Source organism: Leiobunum rupestre, chromosome 4 (genome assembly GCF_980474605.1).
Source record: "Leiobunum rupestre chromosome 4, qqLeiRupe1.1.hap1, whole genome shotgun sequence".
Classification (NCBI taxonomy): domain Eukaryota; kingdom Metazoa; phylum Arthropoda; class Arachnida; order Opiliones; family Sclerosomatidae; genus Leiobunum; species Leiobunum rupestre.
This window is the reverse complement of record NC_143387.1, coordinates 54,918,661-54,943,597: the sequence shown is the minus strand read 5'-3', so window position 1 is coordinate 54,943,597 and position 24,937 is coordinate 54,918,661. Positions and strand designations below refer to the sequence as shown.

The 24,937-nt window shown below is 36.3% G+C and overlaps 1 protein-coding gene across 3 annotated transcripts in view; it reads right to left on the bottom strand.

The window, feature by feature from the left end:
- Window positions 1-24,937, bottom strand: part of LOC149948333 (uncharacterized) — a 104,862-nt gene that overhangs the window by 19,023 nt on the left and 60,902 nt on the right. For all 3 annotated transcript variants that reach the window (XM_090173311.1, XM_090173313.1, XM_090173312.1), the window contains 8 exons: window positions 14,420-14,509; window positions 12,838-12,874; window positions 12,504-12,650; window positions 10,781-11,245; window positions 6,674-6,726; window positions 6,399-6,532; window positions 5,985-6,150; window positions 405-616 (listed from right to left, as the gene is read on the bottom strand). In XM_090173311.1, coding sequence (XP_090029437.1) covers window positions 405-616; window positions 5,985-6,150; window positions 6,399-6,532; window positions 6,674-6,726; window positions 10,781-11,245; window positions 12,504-12,650; window positions 12,838-12,874; window positions 14,420-14,509 — 1,304 coding nt within the window. The remainder of the gene's footprint in view (window positions 1-404; window positions 617-5,984; window positions 6,151-6,398; window positions 6,533-6,673; window positions 6,727-10,780; window positions 11,246-12,503; window positions 12,651-12,837; window positions 12,875-14,419; window positions 14,510-24,937) is intronic.

The following is a 24,937-nucleotide window of genomic DNA, read 5'->3' as shown; positions in this document are numbered from 1 at the left end:
TAACACCTAGGAGCAACAAACACAAGGAGAACGCAGCTAGTCTTTAAACACGCTAACGCAGTGTTGTGTACAAATTTCATTGGATGAGCCTTTACTTAAAGGGGGAAGACAATTTTCCCCTTCCAACGGCAGCAGGTGCTAAAGCCTCTAACCAATGAAAAATGTACGCGAGAAAATGCACGACTTTTGACGGGTTGCGTTCTCCTTGTGTGGGGTGCTGTGTTTGTTGCTCCTAGGTAACACAGAGTAGTTAAGACTCCATATTTAGTCATTTTTCTTCAATTTTGACAACAGGACACGCTAGGTCATAAGCCGCAGCGCCACCTAGACTCGTTTCGGTCGCGACTAAAATAAATAAACAAACCATTTTTGAAAATGTGAAATTGAAACAAGGTCGTAGGTACCTGGGAATCGGTGGAAGAACTTTTCCTGGAGGATGGAGCCGGATGGGAACTGGTCAAGAACGAGAGTCTTTCGGTGATATTGGCTTTGGTCGAGTCGGACACTCTCAGGGAGGCTGACCGGGCGAAGGGGTTTTCGTGCAGGCGATCCGATGACCCCGACGTCTGCGAGGACTCGCTGGTCCGCCTGACTCGACGATTCCTTCGAGCGGCTTCTACAAAAGATACCATACCAATCAATTAGGAATGACATTTATGATTTATGTCCAATACAAATTATAAATATTAAATTTGTTTACAGTTTCAAAATGTTTTTTTACAAAATTAATGTTACATATCAAACTATCGATTGAGTAGGTTCACTTTTAAGTAGTGGCAGCTGTAGAAGCATCAAACACAAGGAGAACGCAGCTAGCCTTTAAACGAGTGGTAAGACACTCTGCGAACTCGGTGTACACTGCCGTACCTTTGACAGTTCTAAATGCACGAACTCGGTGTACACTGCCGTACCTTTGACAGTTCTAAATGCACGAACTCGGTGTACACTGCCGTACCTTTGACAGTTCTAAATGCACGAACTCGGTGTACAGATTATCCGAGACTGTCTTACCCCTCGCCTTTAAACACGCTAACGCAGGGTTGTGTACAAATTTAATTGGACGAGCCTTTACGCAGCACGTTTTACGGAAAGGGGGAAGACTATTTCCGAATTTTCCCCTTCCGACGGCAGCAGGCGCTAAAGCGACTTTTGACGGGTTGCGTTCTCCTTGTGTGGGGTGCTGTGTTTGTTGCTCCTAGGTGGCAGTATCCGGTATTTTATTCAAATCATAAACTAAATGCTTAAGCGGACGTAAAATATCTCTTTATTTTTGGTGCCTAAGCCCTAAATTGGCACCATCGACCGTTTGTCGAAGCATTTCATTAAAATCACTTATGTCGGCATTACAGACCGCCACGATTTTTAATTTGACCAATACTATCGTTAGTTTGATATTCGAGAATTTTAACAATAAATTTTATCTTGACAATCCATCATCTTATAATATATTTAATTATCCACTTTTGTTCAAAGTTTTAATACAGTTCTTCTTAATTTTAATGACAATAAGTAGACGTTTTTATTTACGAAAAAGCTCGTTAAAACTATTTGAGCAATATTTGTTTTGTGTTGCATATTGGGTAATAATAGTAAGTTGGAAGTCGCGAATAAGTTTAACCCAAACCTCGTTGGAAATCTATCGTAAGTGCTTCACTTTTTGTAAACGAGTTCTTTTCTGTGGCCTAGCTAAAATTAGAAGTCAAAACAGGGTGAAAACTGGGACAAGTTATATCTAAGTTCTAGGGTTTTCGGGGTGGGGGGGATCCTACAATTAACGGAAGTTGGCGATGATGTGAAGTTTACACCTTCCCTAGATTTAGACCACTTTAAGTAACCTACAAAAGGATCGAATAAAATACGTTTTCCTATTTAAAATTACTAGTAAAGTAACATTTACATTAGATATACAGGGTGTTTCAAAAGGTTATGCCAAATTTTTAAGGGGTTGTAGGGGATGAGTTAAGAAGTATGCCTGTTTTTTCCCCATTTTCCTACGATGAGTTAAAAGAGCGCCATAGAGCTTCATAGTGGGCCTACCAGCCCCTGGAAGTAGGCTGCAACAAGTGCAAAACCAAGCAGCGGGGAAATGAGAACATGAAGGTTTGGGTTCATGTGATACCACCGGAAATAAATTTATCAGTATTGTAAAAAAAAAGGTTTTTTTAAACAGTTTTATTTTACTTTTGATCTAATTTTCGCTTTTGTATAACCATGCATACATATTACCAATCAACTAAAAATTAATATAAGTATTATTACAAGTAGTATAAATGCAGGCTGACCAGGAAAATGCCTTGAAATTTTAACAGCATTTAAAGTCCCTGCTGCTTGGTTTGGCGCTTGTTGCGTCCTATTTCCAGGGGCTAGGGCTAGTAGGCCACACTTTGAAGCTCTCTGGCGCTCTTTTCACTCTTCGTAGGAAAATGGGGACAAAACAGGCATACTTCTAAACTCACCCTCTACAACTCCTTAAAATTTTTGCATAACCCTTTGAAACACCCTGTATTTCAAATTTGAACTATAATAATTTATCCGTCTCAATTATTATGTAATTATGTAAACTTGATTTCGTAAGACCTCACCCGCTCACGCTCGTAAAACCTCAATAGCTTGAACTTATAAAATAATTTAAATGGCCTACACACGTCAGAAATATTAAAACTATATCATTTGAAAAATAGCTTTCGAACCAAATGAAATTTCAATATTGATAGAACCATAACCAAACAACTTCAACCTTAACCCAAATTAATTCTCTACAAGCCCTACAGTCAATCGTAGCTAACCTTAATATTATCCAACTAATTACGGTTAACGTAATATAGATTTTTTGGATCGGAAAAGCGCGAATTACCGCGTAAAAATGTAATTCAAAACCGAACAACAAGGCTAACGTAAAAGTGATATATAAGGTTACTGGTAATATTCAAGTCAAGTTACGAGTATATTAATGCCCTACAGCGAAATATAGAGTTAAAAGAAATTTGGAAAAATATAGGTCAAGAAAAAACACACGCCGAATCTTGTAACTGTATGGTTATTAGATTATCATATTAAATCTTAAACGCCTAGGCCCGAGGACCGCTTGTATTTCCTGGGTAAATATTATTGGAAAATAACGCGATGAAAGCTCAAAAACAAGCTCGCGAAAATATAAAAAAAAGTGAATGATAAATTTGTTTCTCTTAATGATAAGAGACCCTAATTTTACGGTTTAATTTTGTTTTTCGAAAAAATATCGTGTGAAAAAAAATAACACTTCTAAAATAGAACGCCGCCTTGAGTTTGAAAGCTTGAAAAATTAGCCTTTTGACAGTTATTTAAAACACCCTTTTTTCTATAGACCGTTATATAATACGGTGGTTTCACTAAAAAATGCGGTTATGATTTTCGACTACATTATGTTGTTTTAGCCTAGACCCGAAAATGATTTGTTTTTAAGAAACTCGAGGGGTTAACTACTTCAGAAATCTGGTGTTCAAGTAGCGAGAAATGCGAATAAATAAATCTAGACATGCACAAAATATATCGGGAAATATTAAATATCGGAAAATATTAGACAAATATCGGGAAATATTAGACAAATATCGGGAAATATTAGACAAATATCGGGAAATATTAGACAAATATCGGGAAATATTAGACAAATATCGAAAAATATTAGACAAATATCGAAAAATATTAGACAAATATCGAAAAATATTAAACAAATATCGAAAAATATTAAACAAATATCGAAAAATATTAAACAAATATCGAAAAATATTAAACAAATATCGAAAAATATTAAACAAAAATCGAAGAATATTAGACAGATATCGGAAAATATTAGACAGATATCGGAAAATATTGGACAGATATCGGAAAATATTAGACAGATATCGGAAAATATTAGACAAATATCGGAAAATATTAGACAAATATCGGAAAATATTAGACAAATATCGGAAAATTTGCCGTACATTTTTTTTCGGAGTGACAAGCCTCTCGAACTAACTAGGATTTACTTAAAATTGAATAACTATTAAATGTCAATTTATAAAAAAAAATAAAAAATAAATTAGTTAAAGTTTTCAATTTATTATAATTTATTTTGTAGAATTTAGATTATTAGAAGTATTAAATTAAGGTGTTAAAATTGTTAAGTAAGAAGTAATTTAATGCAAATTTATAAAGATAAACTTAAAGCAATTTAAATTAAATAAATAAATATAATTTAAATTAAACTAAATATAATTTAAATACTATCATCAACAAATTAAACTTACCCATCAAAAGTAAAAAGTTAAGATACCTTGGTAAATACCCCAAAAATATAAACAAAGTAGCTTTTCAAGTATCCCACAAAAAAAGCCAAACTTTAAAACCGATCAACAATTAATAAAAAAAATCAATATAAGAAAAACGTACAAAAATGATCGGCGAAACTGATCAAGAAGTCTCTCCTTGTCAAAAAAAGTGTCATCATCGTGAAATGGTAAGCAGCAGCACGCGCAACAGCGTCGTAGGCCACTTACACTAGCTCTGCCGGGTTCCCTCCAAAGTTTGCTTTTATTTTGGGATATGTGTGTTAGCCTAAATCCGGGTTGTTGGATGGCAGCCAGCCAGAAGACGTTAGAAACATCATACAAGCGAAGACTCCGTGACGAGCGCGGCTTTTGGCTCTCAGCTCTCGCGCCCACACCAGTTTACAATTACGCCCGCGAACCCTCAACAAACAACCTCAGCCGGTCATCGCCCACGCCAGCCAGAAATGCCAAAAGAATACTTCTGTATTCGTAATAACGCGCCATCTATCGTGAGCGGTCGGAAGTTGTAATTTATTTACCTGGATTGATTATTCCCGAAGTTATCGCTCTTTTCGATTTATCATTGTAGTTTCATTATCAGCGCTTTGTTGATTTCGTAAATGAACTAGAGTGTCGCGGATAGCGAGGAAAATTAGGTTTTGAATCATTTTGGAGTGGTTATCCCGTATATCTGTCAGTAGGGTACTCGCGATTATGATTTCGGGCAAACACTCAAAATCAAGGGCCACATCGGTTTCCCCTTTCCATAAAAACTTGTTGAGGTTAACGGTAATAGTGAGTGTAGGGAGCTGTTGGCTCGCGTGGCATGAAGGGCTTGCCGCAGCCCATCTATACTCATTGCAACCCGACCACCGCGAATAAATTTATCAGGATTGTAAAAAAAAAGGTTTTTTTAAACAGTTTTATTTTACTTTTAATCTAATTTTCGCTTTTGTATAACCGTGCATACATATTACCAATCAACTAAAAATTAATACGATTATTATTACAAGTGGCACGTGACCAGAACAAAGTTTTAGTTTCGTTTTAGCATAAATGCAGGCTGACCAGAAAAAGGCCTCGAAACTTTTATAGAAAAAATTTTAAAGGAAAATATAGGAAAAACCATCAGTAAAAATAAGGATTATTATCGAAAAACAGAAGATAAAAGAAAGTGAAATATAGGATGAAGAAGGGTACACGACGACGAAATATTTTCGGGATATATATTACCAGTGGCGTAGCTAGCATGGGTGACACCCGGGGCGGATATCATGGTGTGCTACTTACTAGTCTCTAGTTTGTGTAAGTTTTTATTTTTTTCACGGTCGGGTGTCACCCCCAAATCACGCCCAAACGGGTGGCACCCGGGGCGGACCACCCCCCGCCCCCTAGCTACACCACTGTATATTACACGAGGAAACCTGAGGAATTCATAGGAAGGTATTGAAAATATAGGAAATGTGGTCACCTTGTAAATGTTTAAGAAATGTAATCATTTCGGTAAGAAAATGTACAAACATTTTGGAATAATTTTTGGTTAATTAAATAACCTAAATTATTAAATGTTTTTTTTAAACCAGCCAACCCCGCGAATAATGGCATTAAAAATCACTAAATGACTTGGGTCTAAGATGGTGCCTTGGCTATTAGCCTAGCTGATTAAATCGAGCGAGATCTATAACGTGAACTCACCGTGAGCTTCGGACGGGATGGGTCTGGGTTCGTCAAGTACATTGGCTCTGTTTAAGTTGGACTTCCTCTTGGCGCTCTTGTCCTTGGCGGCTTTTCCCAACGAAGAGGACATCTCGGAGGCGGCGTCGCTGGAGATCTCTTCGCCATGTTTGATCGAAGGCGCGATCTGCCACGAAAACGCAAATCGACGGGTTAATTTACGTCTCAAAAACAAAAGCTGAATTTTAAACACCGCGAGAAAGTGGGGACGCCATTGAGCGAGTCATAAATGGGCATATTACCGGCGCGGCCAAGTACAACAGGATGCGGCGCAACTGGCGGCCGAGGTAGCGGAGGGCTCGAGATAAGAATCCCGACATGAAGAGGGCTGCGCTAGCTAGACTAATTGGAAAGCGATTAACGAGGGCCTCTTACGTTTTTAGCGGTGATGTTATCGTTCAAGTCGTTCAGTCTCGTTGTCTTTTGAGTGGCCGACGGTTCGCTATCCGATAATATTTTCCGGAACGATGGGTCCGTTGATTTCGACAAATTTGACGAATCGCCGGCTCCTGATACGAAAAATAGAACGTATATCAGCGTGATACGAAACGGACGAGTATCGGCTTATAATTGTCGATGCGGTAATCGACGATTTGATTAATATCGAATATAATTGGTTCCGTCATCGGAGAGGTAGATGAAATATTTACCCGATTTGACTTGTCCATTTGTCAGCGCCGAACAGGCTTTTTGGGCCCTTAACCTGGAAAAGATGTTTATATAAATTTATATTCAACTGTCTTGCCCCACCCCGCCGAACAGGCTTTTTGGGCCCTTAACCTGGAAAAGATGTTTATATAAATTTATATTCAACTGTCTTGCCCCACCCCGCCGAACAGGCTTTTTGGGCCCTTAACCTGGAAAAGATGTTTATATAAATTTATATTCAACTGTCTTACCCCACCCCGCCGAACAGGCTTTTTGGGCCCTTAACCTGGAAAAGATGTTTATATAAATTTATATTCAACTGTCTTGCCCCACCCCGCCGAACAGGCTTTTTGGGCCCTTAACCTGGAAAAGATGTTTATATAAATTTATATTCAACTGTCTTGCCCCACCCCGCATAACAGGCTTTTTGGGCCCTTAACCTGGAGAATAGATGTTTATATAAATTTATATTCAACTGTCGTGCCCCACCCCGCCGAACAGGCTTTTTGGGCCCTTAACCTGGAATAGATGTTTATATAAATTTATATTCAACTGTCTTGCCCCCCGCCGAACACTGCTGCCAGAACTTTGATGACAGCTTAGGCAGTATAACGAAAAACACGCTTTAAGTCCAGTCGCGGTAGCACAAACTCTATATGGGACTTTGACGGGGATTTTATGGAAGCACAGAATTCATTTCAATTTTCGTTACTTTACATCGTACTGGTCAGATAGTCATTTCTACAACTGCTAAAATTATAGCTAACCATATGAAACCTAGTTTTAGGGAACCAATGAGATACCAAGCTCGGGGCCCCCACTCAAATCTTAAATTTTTTTTATCGGAAAAATTGGATTATATTTCTAAAAATATAAGACTTTAAAAGACTTGTTTTTCCAAATTATATTATTTTATAGGACTATATATGCTATTTAATTTACTAACTTTATGCATTTAAAAACCAAATCTATATTTAGTGAAATAAATCTTTGATTTTCACTTAAAAAAAACTATTTAATCATTTTATCACAAAAATATACTAGTAGCTAACCATGCTAACAATAATAAAAGTATAGACTAGAATAACTGTGTATAGGAATTTATCCTATAGCTAAATCTAGCAATTTAACTGAGGGGCGGGATTTGAAATGGGCCAAATATCTAAATTATAGGATTTTATAGGACTTTTTGGGGATTTTGCTAAAAATATAGGATGTTATAAGACATTTTTGAAAATATAGGATTTTATAGGACCTCTGTGGGCCATGCAAGCTAGATTGATTTTTGTTATCGGGATGGAGTTGACAGTTAGATTGTGAGGTGGATTGGGAACCACGCTAAATATCGTCGCCACATAGTTATTCTCCTTAACTATAGTTAACATAATCTAAAGAATATAAGCTAAGAAATTAAGAAATTAGGGTATATATTGTAATTAACCTCGATTAGAATGAACAACTACCATCTTTTAAAATGACGTGCAATTCCACCAGTTGGTAAAGCAAAGATAACGATATGATCTTAACGAATACACTCGCGTTCTTTCAAATAAGTCAATTCCACATTTGTCATGGCGACAAGCAGTCGCAAATGTGCAGGGTTGGCAAAAAACCGGCTTTTTTTTAATTGAAAAATCCAGTGTGGTTAAATCCGGCTGTAACCGGTTGTTTAAACAGGTTAAAACCATTAATAAAAAATGATCAAATTGCTTATATCAAGCCCTCATTGCTCAAATTTCCCGATTTAAAAATGACGTTTTTGCGCGTGACAGTACCTTTACATTGTGAGGTATAGCAGACTTATTTACCCGCTTTTATATCCTAACATGGCAGCGTATTTTCACGCGCAAAATTAATTTTAAGATACCCTAATTGCTTATATGTTAGCTCTCATTACTCGCGACAAAAAGTGAAGGTTAAGTTTTGTCAATGTTTCTAATTAATTTCTCAATTTTTTTATAAAAAAAAGTAGTTTAAACCATGGATTTTATTTGGTGGTTAAATCCGGATTAAGCCAGGGTGGTTTAAACCAGTCTGGCTGGCTCTTGCCAACCCTGCAAATGTGGCGCCATCCCTCGATTCATTGTTGAACTGTCAATTAGCGAAACTCTAAAAACTGTCGTCTGCTAACGTGATGATTTATCCTAACCCAAACCAAACGTTTTCAGCCGAATAATATTTAAATACCTAAAACATACCTTCAAATGTAATTATATTTTTAGATTAAAAATTATAAAATAATATTATTCAATTTATGAAACTAAATTTTTGACTTTGCTCCTCACTACAAATCTCAGTGCCTACGTGAAAAATATTACTAGCGATGCCTCTGTCCGCTAAAACAGTGGTTCGGCCGGGAGTAGTTGCCTACTCCTGTAATCCTGGGCGTCTGGGAGGCAGAGTTTGTGGATGGCCGTTTGAGGAAGACCACCAATCTCCCAACGGGTGGTCGGAATACTTCCGTCAAGGGTGTCCTCACCCCTGTCCCCACGTATCACCCCGTTGGCATGGCCGTTACAAATATCTCGCCCTTATTAATCAAATGGACGAGAGGACTAAATTGTCCCACACGTCAAAATCGACAAAAAAAAAGTGGTTCGTTAATGAATCTAGAGATGGCGCTAGTGTAATTACAAAATATCGTCCGCTATGACAAAAATTTACATTAGGTATAATCTCTAGTATATTTCTACGGCTAACGTGTCTGAAAAATACCAGTCGCGAGTCCTTGCACAAATTTTGGGTCCGTACATAGACAAATCGCAACTAGGTCTAGGACAATTACATATTTCCCTAGAAGAATTAATTAGGCCAACCCACATTTTTTTCCTCCATCTCTAATAAATAATTAGACCTTTCGAAATTCACTCTAACCACACGATGCTTCGGGCTAAACGCGTGTGCCACCCGCCTGTTATTTCCCAAAAAAATCTGATAAATTTTCAATCTGTTTATTTGTCCCAAAACTTCACCCGAATTAATTTCCCGTCCACGCTTCTAGGGCTAATTATTAATTAATCCTCCCCGCCGATAGATGGCGTCCTCTTGAGAGGAAAGCTTTTGTCGAATTCGTCGCGTCTTTTATTCATTTTTCTCCAGCGAATAATTTGAGGCGAGGCAAACGGGATTTCGGGTCCTTCAAAAGGAGGGGATTTCGAAGCGCTTAACCTTTCGAGTCATTTCTTTTCAAATCGAGAAAGACTAATTAACCGAAAAGTTTTACGCCAAGGCTTAAGAAACTTTTACATTTCGAAATTAAACCCTAAAATTCCAAAAAAAAAAATGTAGTTAACGGCTTCGAAGTCTTAAGTTTGGTGGAGTGGGACCCGTGTAAATTACCTTTCGTTAAACTTAATTAGCGTATCTGTCACTGTACCTACAGATGGCATTGGTGGGTCAAACCCTGTAAGGTAACTTCTCCCTGGACACCAACCCCCAAAAATGTGTTTTCTTTTAAAGCCAGACGACTGAGTATAATGACCAAAGTTTAGTTTAGTACATCACCCTAGCATACTTCGTAACGTATTTTCTTTGCTAAAGTACGCGAGAATTTTGTTAAGAACACGCGCTTTCCATATTCTTGATAATTGAATCCATTTTTGATGATGAGGGACTGATCACTAGAGAGTTTGCCAGAGGGGTTAACCACTTCCTTAAATTCTGTACACCGATTACAGCCTTTGGTAGTGCTAAATCTGTAATCGATTACGTAATAACTTTAGTACAGTCAAAGCTACGGGTCTGTACAACGATTACGGATAGTGGTCAGCCCTCGAATTTGCCTGTATACCGTTTACGTACTGGCAGGAATCCATACCTCTACTTGGAATGCTTATCGCGGCAGATTTTCGTCTCGAAGTGGCTGACGGTTCTTTTGACGTCACTATGTTAACTTAACAAACAGCAATTACGTGAGAGGGGAGCGCGCGCAGAGGGGATTGTTTCTCTCGTATAGGCGGGGCCAAAGCCGTCAGAGTGATCTTACCATACGCGATCCGGCAGGATAAACATTCCAAGTAGAGGTATGAATTCCTGCTCACGGCAATTTCAAGTCAACTATTAAACCAAAAGGTAATAACTTAAACTATAGAAAGTAAAGCGTCATTTACCTCGAAGCCCTCGTTGATCTAACTAATCCGAGGGTGCTGGCGTCGCTACTTTCACTAGTGTCTCTGGTAATGAATCTCCGTCTGGAGGAAGCAGCCGACGAGTTGGTGGCGACGCTGGATTGGAAGGCACTCTCGAAAGTCGCGATGTCCTGATTCCCACCAGCACTACTACTATTATTAACGGACGCGGAAACAGCGTCGCTGCCGTCTTGGTTGTTGGCGCCCCTCTTGGACAACCTCAACGAGCGTCTCAGAAAAGGAGACTCGGTCCCTAAGCCACTCTCGGCGTTGGCCCCTCCTGGTTCGTACTTGACGGCTGTTTCGCTGAAGCGGGCCTGGTGCAACCTGCGCCGTTCTTCCTTGTATTTGGCCACTCTCTCCGGATTGACCAGCGTGGCCGTGGTCAGCATGTCGGACGTCGTTGGCTTCTTGTTGGAGTCCGTCGAGACACTGCCAATTCCGAATCTGCGATAAAACACTCCGCAATCAATTTCGAATACAAATACGAGTCGGGAGTCTGGGAACGCGTCTAGACGATTGTTAAATAAAATCCTATAGAATATGCTGACGCGCGAATTCATTGGCAAGTTTATTTCAGAGAGGATGAAAAAGTCCCAAATGGACAGTTCCAGAATAAAATGCTTTCACGGATGTATACGAAAAGGACGCTAGGGAAATATTTAACGTCAGGATTCGTCCTTATTTTGTTGAAAGCGATAAAAAACCGTTTTATTTATTCAAAAGACGGAATGGATTTTTTAGCAGGCTGTCAATGACGAAATCTTTAGAGATTTAGTTATTAGGGACATAAGACTTATTTTTTGGTTTAACTCCGCGCCCACACGGTGTCGACTAATCAAATAAGAAATTTATTTTCTCGTATAAAGACAATAATAAGGTAAGATATAGAAGAAAATCTGGGAATATCAGACTTCCGGGCGTCTGTTTGCCAAAATAAAAGGAGTTGATTTAGGCCTTTGTCCAAAGGGCGGATTTAAAATTTTAAAATGTATAACCCCGGAAACGAAATCTTTCTGTCGCGCCGATGTACGTCGAAGAACCATCGAGAAAACTTTCTTTTGGCGAAAATAATACCTTATTCAATTAAAAATTAAAAACAGAAAACGAAATGATGTTAAAGATATTTTGTTTAGTTTCACTGAAGGTAAGCAGACGATATTTGCGCGTTCCGTTAATGCAGGTTCACAGATGGCGCTTACGTATCTTCAGAAATTTTTCAAAAACCGTCCGCTTCCACTTATTTTTGCCGCCACTAGCCAATTATCTCTAGTTTATTTTTAAACCTTATGGAAGAAATGTGAAATTAGGTGATCCACCGTTAGTAAAAAACAATAACGAAATAAATAAAACTTTTAATGCATCTTTAAATTCAGAGATGGCGCTTTTCTAGACTTTAAAATCATTTTATTTCATTTCAATTTTGAAGTACTTTCTTTTACTATAATTAAGTAGCGTAACCTAGCTTTTAGTCGCGTTACAAGCAGACGATATTTCCCCAATCAATTAATGCATCTTCCCATTCAGAGATGGCGCTTTTAAACATTTTTTCAGTGTTTTTTTTTCCATTTGAATTTTTACTTAAAAGTTTTTTAAGTAACGTAACTATAGTTACGACACGAATAAAACTATCATCACGGAGAAAAATGTATAAATTTCACGCTTAATGAGCGTCAATAAAAAGCAAAATATTGAAAACTCTCACCTGTTAGTGTTGGTAGTCGAATCATTAATTTTGGGTGTGGAAGTGAGTCTGTTGGCCGCGTAACTGTTGAGCGTCGGTCTTTGAGTGGTCTCCGTCATGGCGCGGACGAAATTCGGCTGACGTTCTTGGGCACTTGTGGAATTAGGCCTAGGCAATTAAGCGAGGCGGGGACAAAGAGAAAGGTTACAAAGAAAACCACCGAAATTTCGTCACGAGTTATTTTAGAAAAAAAAACGGAGAGATTGATTATAAGAAACAAGGATTTTTAAAAAAACCCGCCCGAAGCCACGGAAACCTTGAAGATTCGAAAAAGTATTAATTCGTAATTACTTACTGTAACGGTATTGTCACATTATCGGATAGACTTGAGGCTGAAATGGTGCAGGGGAAAAATATATATCAGGCCTTGGAAGTTGAAAGTTACGATTACAAGCTGATAATTACTCCGCGCGAGTTTTAGGGATTTTAAAAGATATTCTAGGCTAATCGTTAGGCCTTTGTCATCTAAATCAGCGGTTCCCAAAAGGTGTTCCGTGGAAGGGTCACAGGGGTTCCGAGAATACACAGCACGGCCATCTTTGTTTGTGTCAAAAGTAAGTTAAGAATAATAAAAAAATGAGTTGGGGTTCCGCCAGAATTAGGTGGATTATTTAGGGTTCCATAGCAAAACAAAATTGGGAACCGCTGATCTAAATAAACGAACTCTGTTAGAAGCGACTACACGTAGCAATTTCATTTGGCTGCGGATTTCGTTATTTCTTTTTTTGGGTTCTATGAAAATCGCTAGGCCTAGTTTTAAGTTACCAAAGGAATTTTGGTTGAAAAATTACTTTACTTTCCGTTGCTATAGGAGTTTTGACCAATTTAAATTAAGGACCGTTGCTACGTTTTGTCACACGTTCCAATACGCGCGTTTAATTGGTCGTTGTTTGATCACGCGAGTAAAAATATCAGTGACGTCAATGAGGAAGATTCATTGAGTTGGCAAATATAGTAACTTCTAGAGGCAAAATTTGTATTTGATGGCTGGGGCCACTTTCTTGAAATCATGTACGAAGCTAAACAGTGGTCATAAGTCGGTGGCGTCATCTACCGCAAGTTAGCAGTGATAATAATTTAAGCCATTGGCGCTACCTACCACTAGAGTGAATCGAGTGTAAACAGACGACATTTAAAATAATTATATTTTCTTTAAAGATAGGTGACGCCACCGACTAATGATTACTGTTTCGGTTCGCAACTTCGCACATGATTTCAAAAATGTGTTGCTCAAGACAGTCAAGACCCCAGCCACAGCAGATATATATTGGGGCTCTAGAAGTACTAGGGACCACTCCTATCGCAAACTGATCATTTTTGACCATATTGACCGGCCACTCACGGTTCAAACTGGCCAGTTTTGTTCATTTGAACCAATTTTCACTTTGAAAGACCGTTTTACCTATGTTTCACATAGGCATGACAACGTCAAAATGTCATGATTTTTTGATGCCCATAAAATTACCGTATAAAATTCCATAAGGAATATCTGAATTACATCCGCTGTGTCCCGAATTAGGCTCCTTTGTCCCGAATTGGGAACCACCCGTCCCGAATTAGGCTCCTTTGTCCCGAATTGGGAACCCCTCTACACGCGTTGTTAATATTAAGTTCAAATTTACACATTGTACGTGTCAATTTAAATAATTGTATTTAGGGTAATATTTTTTTCATTTGACAGAGCCACCTAGCGGCAAACACGAGAAGTTCATAAACTGGTAAATTTTACAAAGCATACTGCTAAGCAAATGATTTGCTAATTACAATATAATATAATGATAACTTCTCGCGTTAACCGCTACGTGGCTCTATGTAAACTGGAAAGGCTAATTATGGAGAAGCACGTTTCAATGTAGGAAATTTGTAATATATCTTACCACTAGAGGAGGTATTAATCATAGGCTGTACGTTGAAGGCATTGGTTTGATTGACCGTTTTCAACTTCGGGGTCGAAGAATATTCTGAAACTGTAAATTAAATCATTTCAAGAATCAGTGGTTTCACAACATCTAACGGAATGAAATCGAACGAATTATTACCAATTAGTATTAGTTTTATACTTATTAATTTATAATTATTACAAATTAATATTAGTTATATACTTATTAATTTATAATTATTACAAATTAATATTAGTTATATACTTATTAATTTATAATTATTACAAATTAATATCAGTTATATACTTATGAATTTATAATTATTACATATTAATATCATTTATATTAGTTATATACTTATTAATTTATAATTATTACATATTAATATCATTTATATTAGTTATATACTTATTAATTTATATTTATTACAAATTATAATCATTTATATTAGTTACATACTTACTAATTTATAATTATTACAAATTATAATCATTTATATTAGTTATATACTTACTAATTTTTAATTATTACAAATTATAATCATTTATATTAGTTATATACTTACTAATTTTTAATTATTACAAATTATAATCATTTATATTAGTTATATACTTACTAATTTTTAATTATTCCAAATTGATATCATTTAAATTTATTATTAATGAATATAATAATAATATATAACACCCAACGCACCACCTTAGGCCAAAGTCATCTAACGACTTTAAATGCCATTAACTCAGGTGGCCGGGTAATAATAATAATAATAATAATAATAATAATAATCAGCTAGGCTAATACCCAAGGCACCACCATAGGCCAAAGTCATCTAGCGAGGGTGGTGGCCAGACCTACACTTACTATTACCGTTGACCTACAAGTTATTTTGGAGGGGAAACCGAAGAGCTCGTGGGAAAATCCCTCTAACTAGTGGGGAGATAACTTACAAACAAGCTGGGATCGAACCCAGGCGAGGTGCAAGTGCTAACCCCTCCGCCACCCCACTCTTGAAAGTTTCTATTTCATTTGGTTGAAATATCGAACCGATTAAACCCGAGATGTAAAAGCGTTTACCTTCAAACTTATCATCAAACGTTAAAGGTTTTTTTGCATTTCAAATTTAGAGGGTAAATATTCTAAATTTTGAAGTCTGAATCCTCGGGAAGCAAATAAGAAGAATGAAATCGACTATTGGTTTTTTTAGGCGAGAAAGTAGAGGTTTACACTTTAAACTTCAAGCACGATTTAAAAGCAAAGAGCATACCTTTGCGTCATCACAAAAACGCGTTTGTTTTCAATGGAAAAACCTGCATTTACGGGTGGTTTACCAAAAGGTTTACATGTCCGTCCATTACGCCCGATGTTATATAGATAACTTTACATATTATCAACAATTTTCATTAATTATTTATAAGTTACCATTACCACTAAAATACAGTTGTTTTTATGTGGTGATTAAATAATCGTTAATGAATATTTAAGTCGTTTAAAGAAATCTAAATTAAAAGTTAAATTAATTAAATAAAGTAATTACGAAATCAAGTTGTTTAAATAATTCTAAATTAAAATTTAAACTAATTAGATTAAATAATTACGAAACCAAGTTGTTTAAAGAATTCTAAATTAAAATTTAAACTAATTAGATTAAATAATTACGAAACCAAATTGTTTAAAGAATGATAAATTAAAATTTAAAATAATTAGATTAAATAATTACGAATCCAAATTGTTTAAAGAATTCTAAATTAAGGTCTACGAAACTTAAGTTGTTCAAAATAATTCTACGCTAATATTTACATTTTATACCGCACGGTAGCAGCGCAGGAAAAAGAGGCCGTACATTTCAAAATTTTGACACTAGATAGCAGCTCTTTGTCTATGTAATTTATTTTCAATGAGATTGCGTGTTGCTAAATAGCGCCTAAATAAATAGCTCATAAAATCTAGAGGTTTTTCGGAGGCGAATTCTTGTTTTAACTCGTAAGATCATAAAACATCGGCTATTACACACGCGAGGAGGGGGGGGGGGTGTCAAATCTCATGAAGCGTAAAATAAAAATTAGCTCGGCAGAAGCACCCAAACGAAATAACACGGAGAAGGTTTTTTTGGTAACACGCTGTTGAATTTCACTTATTTCCTCGTTAAAAACAAGCTTCCAAAAGACGAAAAGAGGAGACAATTTTGGCGATATTTCTAAATACGCCCCCTTTCGTCCGAAAGAGAAAGTATTCCTTCCATTATAAATGCACGAGTCCCCCTATCTCATATTAATGGAAATATTGGTTAAAAAAACATTGGCCATCTTCGCGGAGGGAGACCTTCCGAACCGCGAATAATGCAAATTACCTAATTATCAATTAGTCAAGGACAATATTTTATTTAACGTGACATTTTGTTATTATAAACCTTATCTTTCGTAGTTGGGTTTATGGAAGTAAAATGCTAAGTATGATGATTGAGGACAGAGTATCGAAAGGCCAGATAAAGAGTTCCTAGAGTGATTATAGGTTGTGATTTCGGATAATTTCTCCTATGTTGCTACAGTCATTCTACGGGCTTCGGCTAGAGTGCCTTCCCCTTTTTAGTTCCACATCGAATATATATTCGATGTGTACCTATTGCTATGGACGGAATGTCGTTAAGTGTTGTATGTTTGTTTGTTTGTCGTGGAAAGCGACGACACGGTAGATGGAGCTACAAGCTACACCCCGAGCTTTGGTGGGAACTTGGAAATTTTGGTGCGAAGTTTGAAATAACGCTTCGCGCATCGTTATACAGTCTTTGTTGGAGATTAATAAAAATAATTAAAAATGTAATAGGATTAGTTAGGCGGGAAGTTTGAATTAGATAATTTCCTTCGATATGTTATAATAGGCATATTTTTCGACGTTGTAAATTTATTATATTGGATTATTATTGCACGTCGAAAGACATCGGAGGTAGCTTAACTATTTAACCTTTGATACTTTGCGTCGATGTGAAACTAATATTCCGACTGGGCCGAATTGTTGAGTATGTAGGGTCCAGATTTTAAATACGTGGATATCACAGTTTCACTTGTGAAACCTTACGAATTCATCGGATCAATTTTTAAACAAACCATTGTATACAGTGAAATAACTATAACTTATTGATTGTGTAAACATTTCATTTATATTATGGTTATATTTTGGATTTTAATATCTTCACGTAGGTTACCTTAACTATAGACCCAAAACTTACGTCTGACTAAAATAAATAATTTCTCGCTACAACGAGATGTCAATAAGCCTAGGGGTTCGGCAAATCTTCCACAAAGTAGGGAGGGCCGGAAGGGCCATATTAAAGCTCGGGCCGTTATTATCCTGTACAACAAACAAATTCAGTAATCGTATGTAATCACGTATTTAGTAGCATATTCCGTTAAAACTAAAGCCATATTTATATCAAAATGACGGGAAAATTGAAAAATATAAATTAAAATTATATTCTAAACCGTATAAATTATTTGTTAAGACGTATAATTAAAAACGAATTTTAAATGTTAATTTAAACAAAGGTTAGACCGGTTAACATCTCGAAGAAATGTTTTAACGACTAGTTTCCTTCTAATTGAATATTTAATATCAAGCCATTTTCCTCGTAATATTGTGCCGCGGGAATATCTATTTCAATTTTGCGGAAAATTAGTGTTTAAACAATTGCAGCTCCATCTCTAGCAGGATATTAACCGGTATATTTTTAATAATTAGCCCGGATAATTTTATAAATTAAAGAAATAATATCAGCTAAGCTAATACACAAGTCATCTAGCGACTTATAATAATGCCTTTAAACACCCACTATTACCGTTAACCTCTACAATGTTTTTATGGAAAGGGGAAACCGAAGAAATCGGTGGAATACTCCTTTAGCCAGTGGGGAGAGAACTTGTAGAAGGAGTTTTCACCCAGCGCCACAAGCTGGGTTCGAACCCGGTTCCTCTAGAATCGCTGCGAGGCGAAAGCGCTAACCACTCCGCCACCCCACCGTAACCTATCTATAAAAACCAATTTTGATAAATATTATATTTCTATCACTAAATAATCTATTAGTTTGGACCACTAGAGATAAGAACAAGTAAACGCCAATATTTGAAATTTCAACTAAGTAATAAATTCAAGTAAATATCCGATGTTTATATAATTCTGTCAGCCCCTTCTCACGGGGTCGTTTTACAACTGTTTTACAACACGACTCCTAATATTTTCCTCCACAATGATTTATTACTTTAAAATCGATTTCAAAACGTAAAATGAAAACTAACATTTTCGAAGTAAAGGTACCTAATAGGAAACGTTGCAAAGATTGGAAGTAACGTTTCGAAGATTTGATTTAAACACCTTGCCCGACAAGTTTTTAAGGAAGGCGGGTAATTGTCCGCAGGGGGAAGTTCGCAATATCAGTTTATCCAGACTTGTCGCGCGTTTCTCTGGTCCTTAAGAGTCTTCGACGAAATTAAGGTAAAAAAAAGAGGGCAAAATTACATTGACCCCTTTTCCTTGGCAGCAATCGCGCTCAAATTATTTTCCTAATAAATCATGAATTATGCATTTGACGAGAATGCCGTTAACGATATTTACTCGTTACGTAAAGTACAACAGATAGTTCCGTGTATTTCTCGTTTAAAAGCGGGAACTTACACCGATGGATTGATAAAGGGGGTTCATGATTATCACTTGAAATGAATTCTAACGGCGTTATTCGCGACGTGCTAAAAATAACTCGGAATAACCTAATCACGAACCTAAGCCGCCTCTTGGGAAGGTGAACATGTCCAGATTATATGCCATAAAGCTACGTCTACATTCAGCTACAAGTTTGCCCTACACGTCTACTAGAAGGGGCTTATTTTACTCTGGTACTTAGCTCCAACACGGGGTATTTTCCCATTTGGTCTCACCCTCCCGTCTCGGCGAAATACGGCATATTTTTTGTTTATTCTAATGACAATACGGCCTGTTATACGATTAGTCTAGTGACAATACGACCGTTTTGTTTATTCTAGTGACAATACGGCCTGTTATACGATTAGTCTAGTGACAATACGACCGTTTTGTTTATTCTAGTGACAATACGTCCTGTTTTGTTTATTCTAGTGACAATACGTCCTGTTTTGTTTATTCTAGTGACAATTCGGCCTGTTATACGATTAGTCTAGTGACAATACGTCCTGTTTTGTTTATTCTAGTGACAATTCGGCCAGTTTTATTATGTTTATTCTAGTGACAATATGGACAGTTTTATGTTTATTCTAGGGACAATATGGCCTGATTTATTGTTATTCTAGGGAAAATAAGGCCTGATTTATGTTTATTCTAGGGAAAATAAGGCCTGTTTTATGCATTCTAGCGACAATGCGGCCCGTTTTATGTTTATTCTAGTAACAATACGGCCTGATTTATGTTTATTCTAGTGACAATATGGCCTGGTTTATGTTTATTCTAGGGAAAATAAGGCCTGTTTTATGTATTCTAGTGACAATACGGCCTATTTACCCATTTCATATAGTGACAACACGGCATATTTCCCCATTTCATATAATGTCAATACGGCCTATTTCCCCATTTCATATAATGTCAATACGGCCTATTTCCTCATTTCATATAATGTCAATACGGCCTATTTCCTCATTTCCTATAATGACAATACGGCCTATTTCCTATAATGACAATACGGCCTATTTCCTCATTTCCTATAATGACAATACGGCCTATTTCCTCATTTAATATAATGACAATACGGCCTATTTCCTCATTTCCTATAATGACAATACGGTCTATTTCTTCATTTCCTATAGTGACAATACGGCCTATTTCCTCATTTCCTATAGTGACAATACGGCCTATTTCCTCATTTCCTATAGTGACAATACGGCCTATTTCCTCATTTCCTATAGTGACAATACGGCCTATATCCCCCAACTAATTTTGAACATTTTCATTAAATGTTAACCCTTTTATAAACAATTTCCCCTTCAACCCACACTCCTACAACGGCGGTTTAAAATTGCAACATTCATTCAGAGATCGATAGATGACGTAGAAAAATAATAGATTTCTTATACAATATTATTACGTAACAATTTCGGTTCCTATTCAAACACGAAATAACGGCCTTCTAAGAAACACATACTTGGAAACACGTTTTTCAACTCTTAAACTGGGTTCTGGCAGGAATATTAATTTTTCGTAACATAACGGTATAGTGTTAACAATATATCGAATGTAACGCGAGATATTTCTAATAATTGCTATTTATAATATTTACATATTGAATTAGGGTGTTCGCGGATTTTTCCGGGCTGATAAGCATTCTTTTGAAACTAGCGAAAACATAAACCCCTCGCAACATTTCGGCGCTATATGGGTCGCTATGGCCTTTCTAAAGTGGTGCCCGTACCCCCCCCCCCCTTCGATTATATATCTTATTTATCTCGGTTTGCTGTTAGCGTATCGTTGTGACGCTTGAAGTCAACAAAGCATGAAATAGATAGTGGCATGCGTATCAAAATTAAAGAAGGAAGAGCCGTAATTTTCTATTGAAAGCCTCGTGAAAAGAAATAACTGGGCTGTTTAGCTTTCTTTTTTTTAATGAGAGACCATCGACCTATTTAAAAGATTGTTTCGACGAATATATTAAGTTTCGTCTATGAGAACCTACCCTTGGTCTCGGACTAAAGGACAACCAGAGGACAATACTCTTATCTCTGTATTGTTTAACATTGTCCGAAATCTTTATAACCAGGTTCTGGTTTCGCGTTAAAAGTGACTTGTATTGAATAATTATTTAACATTTAGTCAAATTACTAGGTTCCGTATTGGAATATGGTTATAAGATTAACGTATTCAAATTTGTCACGATGTAAGCTTTCGAATGAGTATAAACAAGGGCATTATTTAACAAATTGGGAAAAAGAAAAAGACTACAGCGCCATCTATTAAACAGTAAATATTAAACGTAATAGTAGATTGTAGGTACTCGTTCGAAAGCTTACACTAAGAGCAAGGCGAATACGCGCGTAATTATTTACATATCGCGTGAACCATAAAAATATTCGAACAAAAAATATAATATAATATAATAATAATATTTCATAACTTTTAGCAACGTAGACTTCTACGTACAGGTTAATTTAACGCTAATTTCGAGAGAGGAGAGGGGAAACACGGCGCATTATCTCAAAGGTGTTTCCGTCTTGGGTATTTACAGCCTTCATCCGGGGTGAAAAGACGCCAATTCAGCGGATGCAAAAAAAGGTCTCGGTCATAATTCGGCAAAACGATAACTAATCGAGATTACGTCAAAACAACAGCCTTGTTCTTCGACGTCGAAGCCGATGTCACCGCGAAAGAAGCGAGAAAACTTCCTATCCCCAATTGAAGATAAGCGTTGAAAACGACTATAGCCGCCGAGCGCTGTTCAAAAACACTAAGGGAAAATACCACCCATTTCCGTATGTAGGCGAGCAGAATCCTTTAATATATTGCGCAATCTCTGTTCTCCTTTTAAATAATAATAAAAAAAAATCCGGGGGTGGCGAAAGCACAGAGAATAATTAAGAACAAAAATTCTTCCTTTATTGCCAAATTCCGGCCAGAAACTTTCATCTACAACACCAATTATTCGAGAGGACAGAGCTGCCAAATCATAATTCTAACTTCGATATGGCTTCGCCGTAAAAAAAACCTTCACATTTGACACCTTAAAAAGAGGTACAGGTTCTTCTAGTCACATGCTATTTATAAATATTACCAATACTTTAGAGTCGTTCGAAAACCAACAGGTCTTTTTCACTTTTTGGCAGGTTTTAACTAATGTTACGTGTGAAATATATTTATAATTACGACTAAATTTCATTATTTTGAACTTTTAAGTGAACAATTTTTTTAATTAATTTAACGAATAAAATCTTTCATATTTTACTCTTTTTAATAAACATTTTTAATTCATTTAAAAGAATATGATTAAAATCTTTAATTTTCATCATTTTAAAAATGTAATAAACCTATGTACATTTAAAATAGTGAAATAAAATTATTTAATTTATTCACTTTTTTAAATGAAGAATTAAAAAATATTAAACAGTACAAAATTAAAGATTTTAATCATACTCTTTTAAATTAATTAAGAAATGTTTATTAAACAGTACAAAATTAAAGATTTTAATCATACTCTTTTAAATTAATAAATTTTTTATTAAAAAGTTCGAAATGAAATAATTTAATCGTAATTATAAATAAAAATATTTAAAAGAAATGAACTAAAATTAAGTTTTTAAATTATCCGTCAAGTTATCGGTCCCACTATTCGCGTTGTCAGATATTTATATACCGGTGCTCAAAGCGTAATCAAGACGGCCTACTACACCGGTGGTCTCACTCTATGAAAGATGCTAAAAATTGACACACTTTAACGAATTACGTTACTTCTGTTTACACGCGAAGGTAATTTGTTTCAAACTTTAAATCCACCAGAAAAAAATTTAATTTTCACACTTCACCCTAAAGTAAACGTCCCCATTTTCCGAGCATAATTAAAAATTAATTTCACCAAAACAAGCTCCGGTAATTAACTACTTAATAGCGGCAACAGTGACCATAGTAGAGCAAGATATTTTAATTACATTGCCGGATGTGTTAGGAACTAAATAGGGCCTAGACAGACAGACAGACGTAATATAAATACGCAACGCGCGTGTAAATTAATATCTACCCTATCCAAATTCCTTATCAAATGTCGCCTCTACGACCAAGCTCGCCTCACACGCGGGGGGTTTGACACTCGAGGAATGATAACTTGGCCTACCGTGACTCATAAGCTAATATCTACCCCAGGGCAGTATAAACCTAAGACACTCTCTATCCCCTAAACAGACTCTGAAATATGACCAACGTCTATAATAGCGCGTTAAATAAAGTCTACCTAAGAAGGTGGAGTTCTAGTTAAAAAAAATACCCCGAAAACAGGAAAACGAAATTCTTTAGCTGGAGAAAATTGAGGCCCTATTTCATCGTAGAAAAAAACACCTACGTACGTGGGCTCACAGTCAATTTTTCTAAATACCGAGAATAAGGGGAACGAAAAAAAAACCGTTAGAACGGGCCCCTTTTAGAAAATGTTTGCGCATGTAGGTTATTAACTTCTGGGTGAATCTTCGCAACCCGAAAAACTAATACTTCTACACACTCAACTCATATTTTAAAAATTACAACTTGTTGTACCGGTCCAAGATCGGTTTATTTTTTTTCCCAAATAATTTTTATCTTAACTACGTGTACTTTTTAAAAGAAGTCCTGTTCAGAGACCAAAAAAAACATCGTGCTAAAGTGTAAATCTCTGGAACTTGTACTTTTAAGGCATACCAGATTAGATAATTTGCATAATCATACGATTTTTTATTCAATATTAAAAGATCGAGCAAAGCTAAGTTTCCTATTTTAGACTCAATTATTTTAGTATTTTGCGAATATTGCTAGAATAAATCTGTCGTCAATTATGGAAATTGGCAATTAAATTTAACGTAAAATAGTCAAAAACGTTTGGTGTTGTACGAACCTAGTATGATATTTGTAGGCCTTGGACGGTACGTCAAAGAAACATCAACAGCTTAGCGTGTGTTACTCGCGCGGCATTCTGATCGTCTGCCAGATACCCGCAAAGCACAATGGGGGCTCGAACGGTCAATTATTGCAGCGGGGGTAAGGCGAGCCAATGGGTTTCGCTTTTACTACTGGGATATTCGATACATCAAAGGGGTTGAACCGCCGCGACTTTGGGTATCGTAAACAACGAAAAACGTTTCCAATTCAAATGGAAATCACTATACAAAAGCTCCGCCGACAACACACTGCCGGATCGGCATGCCGTTTCAAGTCTTCCTTAGCATTTTTCCGTAAACATTATAAATATTACGTCGCCAGCACCGCGCTCGGCGTTTTTTCTAAGCTAACTTATAATTTGAATTAACGTTAAATTAAAATTATTTATATTTATTACTTTAATTTGAAGGTAATAATAATAATATCTTAAACGTCTTTAAAATATTACTTTAAAAACTTAAAACAAAATTAAGCTTCGTTACTTTACCCTCGCAACTATAGATGGCGACACATTCGCTATATAGTTGTTCAGACCACAAAAAGCCGCGAAATTTAAAAGATACAAAAATTAGCTTTTAAAATGAAGTTTCAACTCGATAGAATTAAAAAGAATTGAATGTAATTTATAGAAATATTTTATTAAAAGGCATTTCGGATAAACTTTTCAATTTCATAATAACACACTCAAGCGCATCTTGTAAAATTTCTCAAAAAAAAAACCAACAATTTTTAACACGAACATTACACGTCGAAGGAACAGACTTTTTGTAAGTGCTATTTTAATTAGAACATGACCGGACGCGTCGGCCTATTTTACCTTACAATGTTATCCTATTTTGAGCCTCTACTCGCAACTACCGTGCATTTAATAACTATAAATAAAATTTGCATACA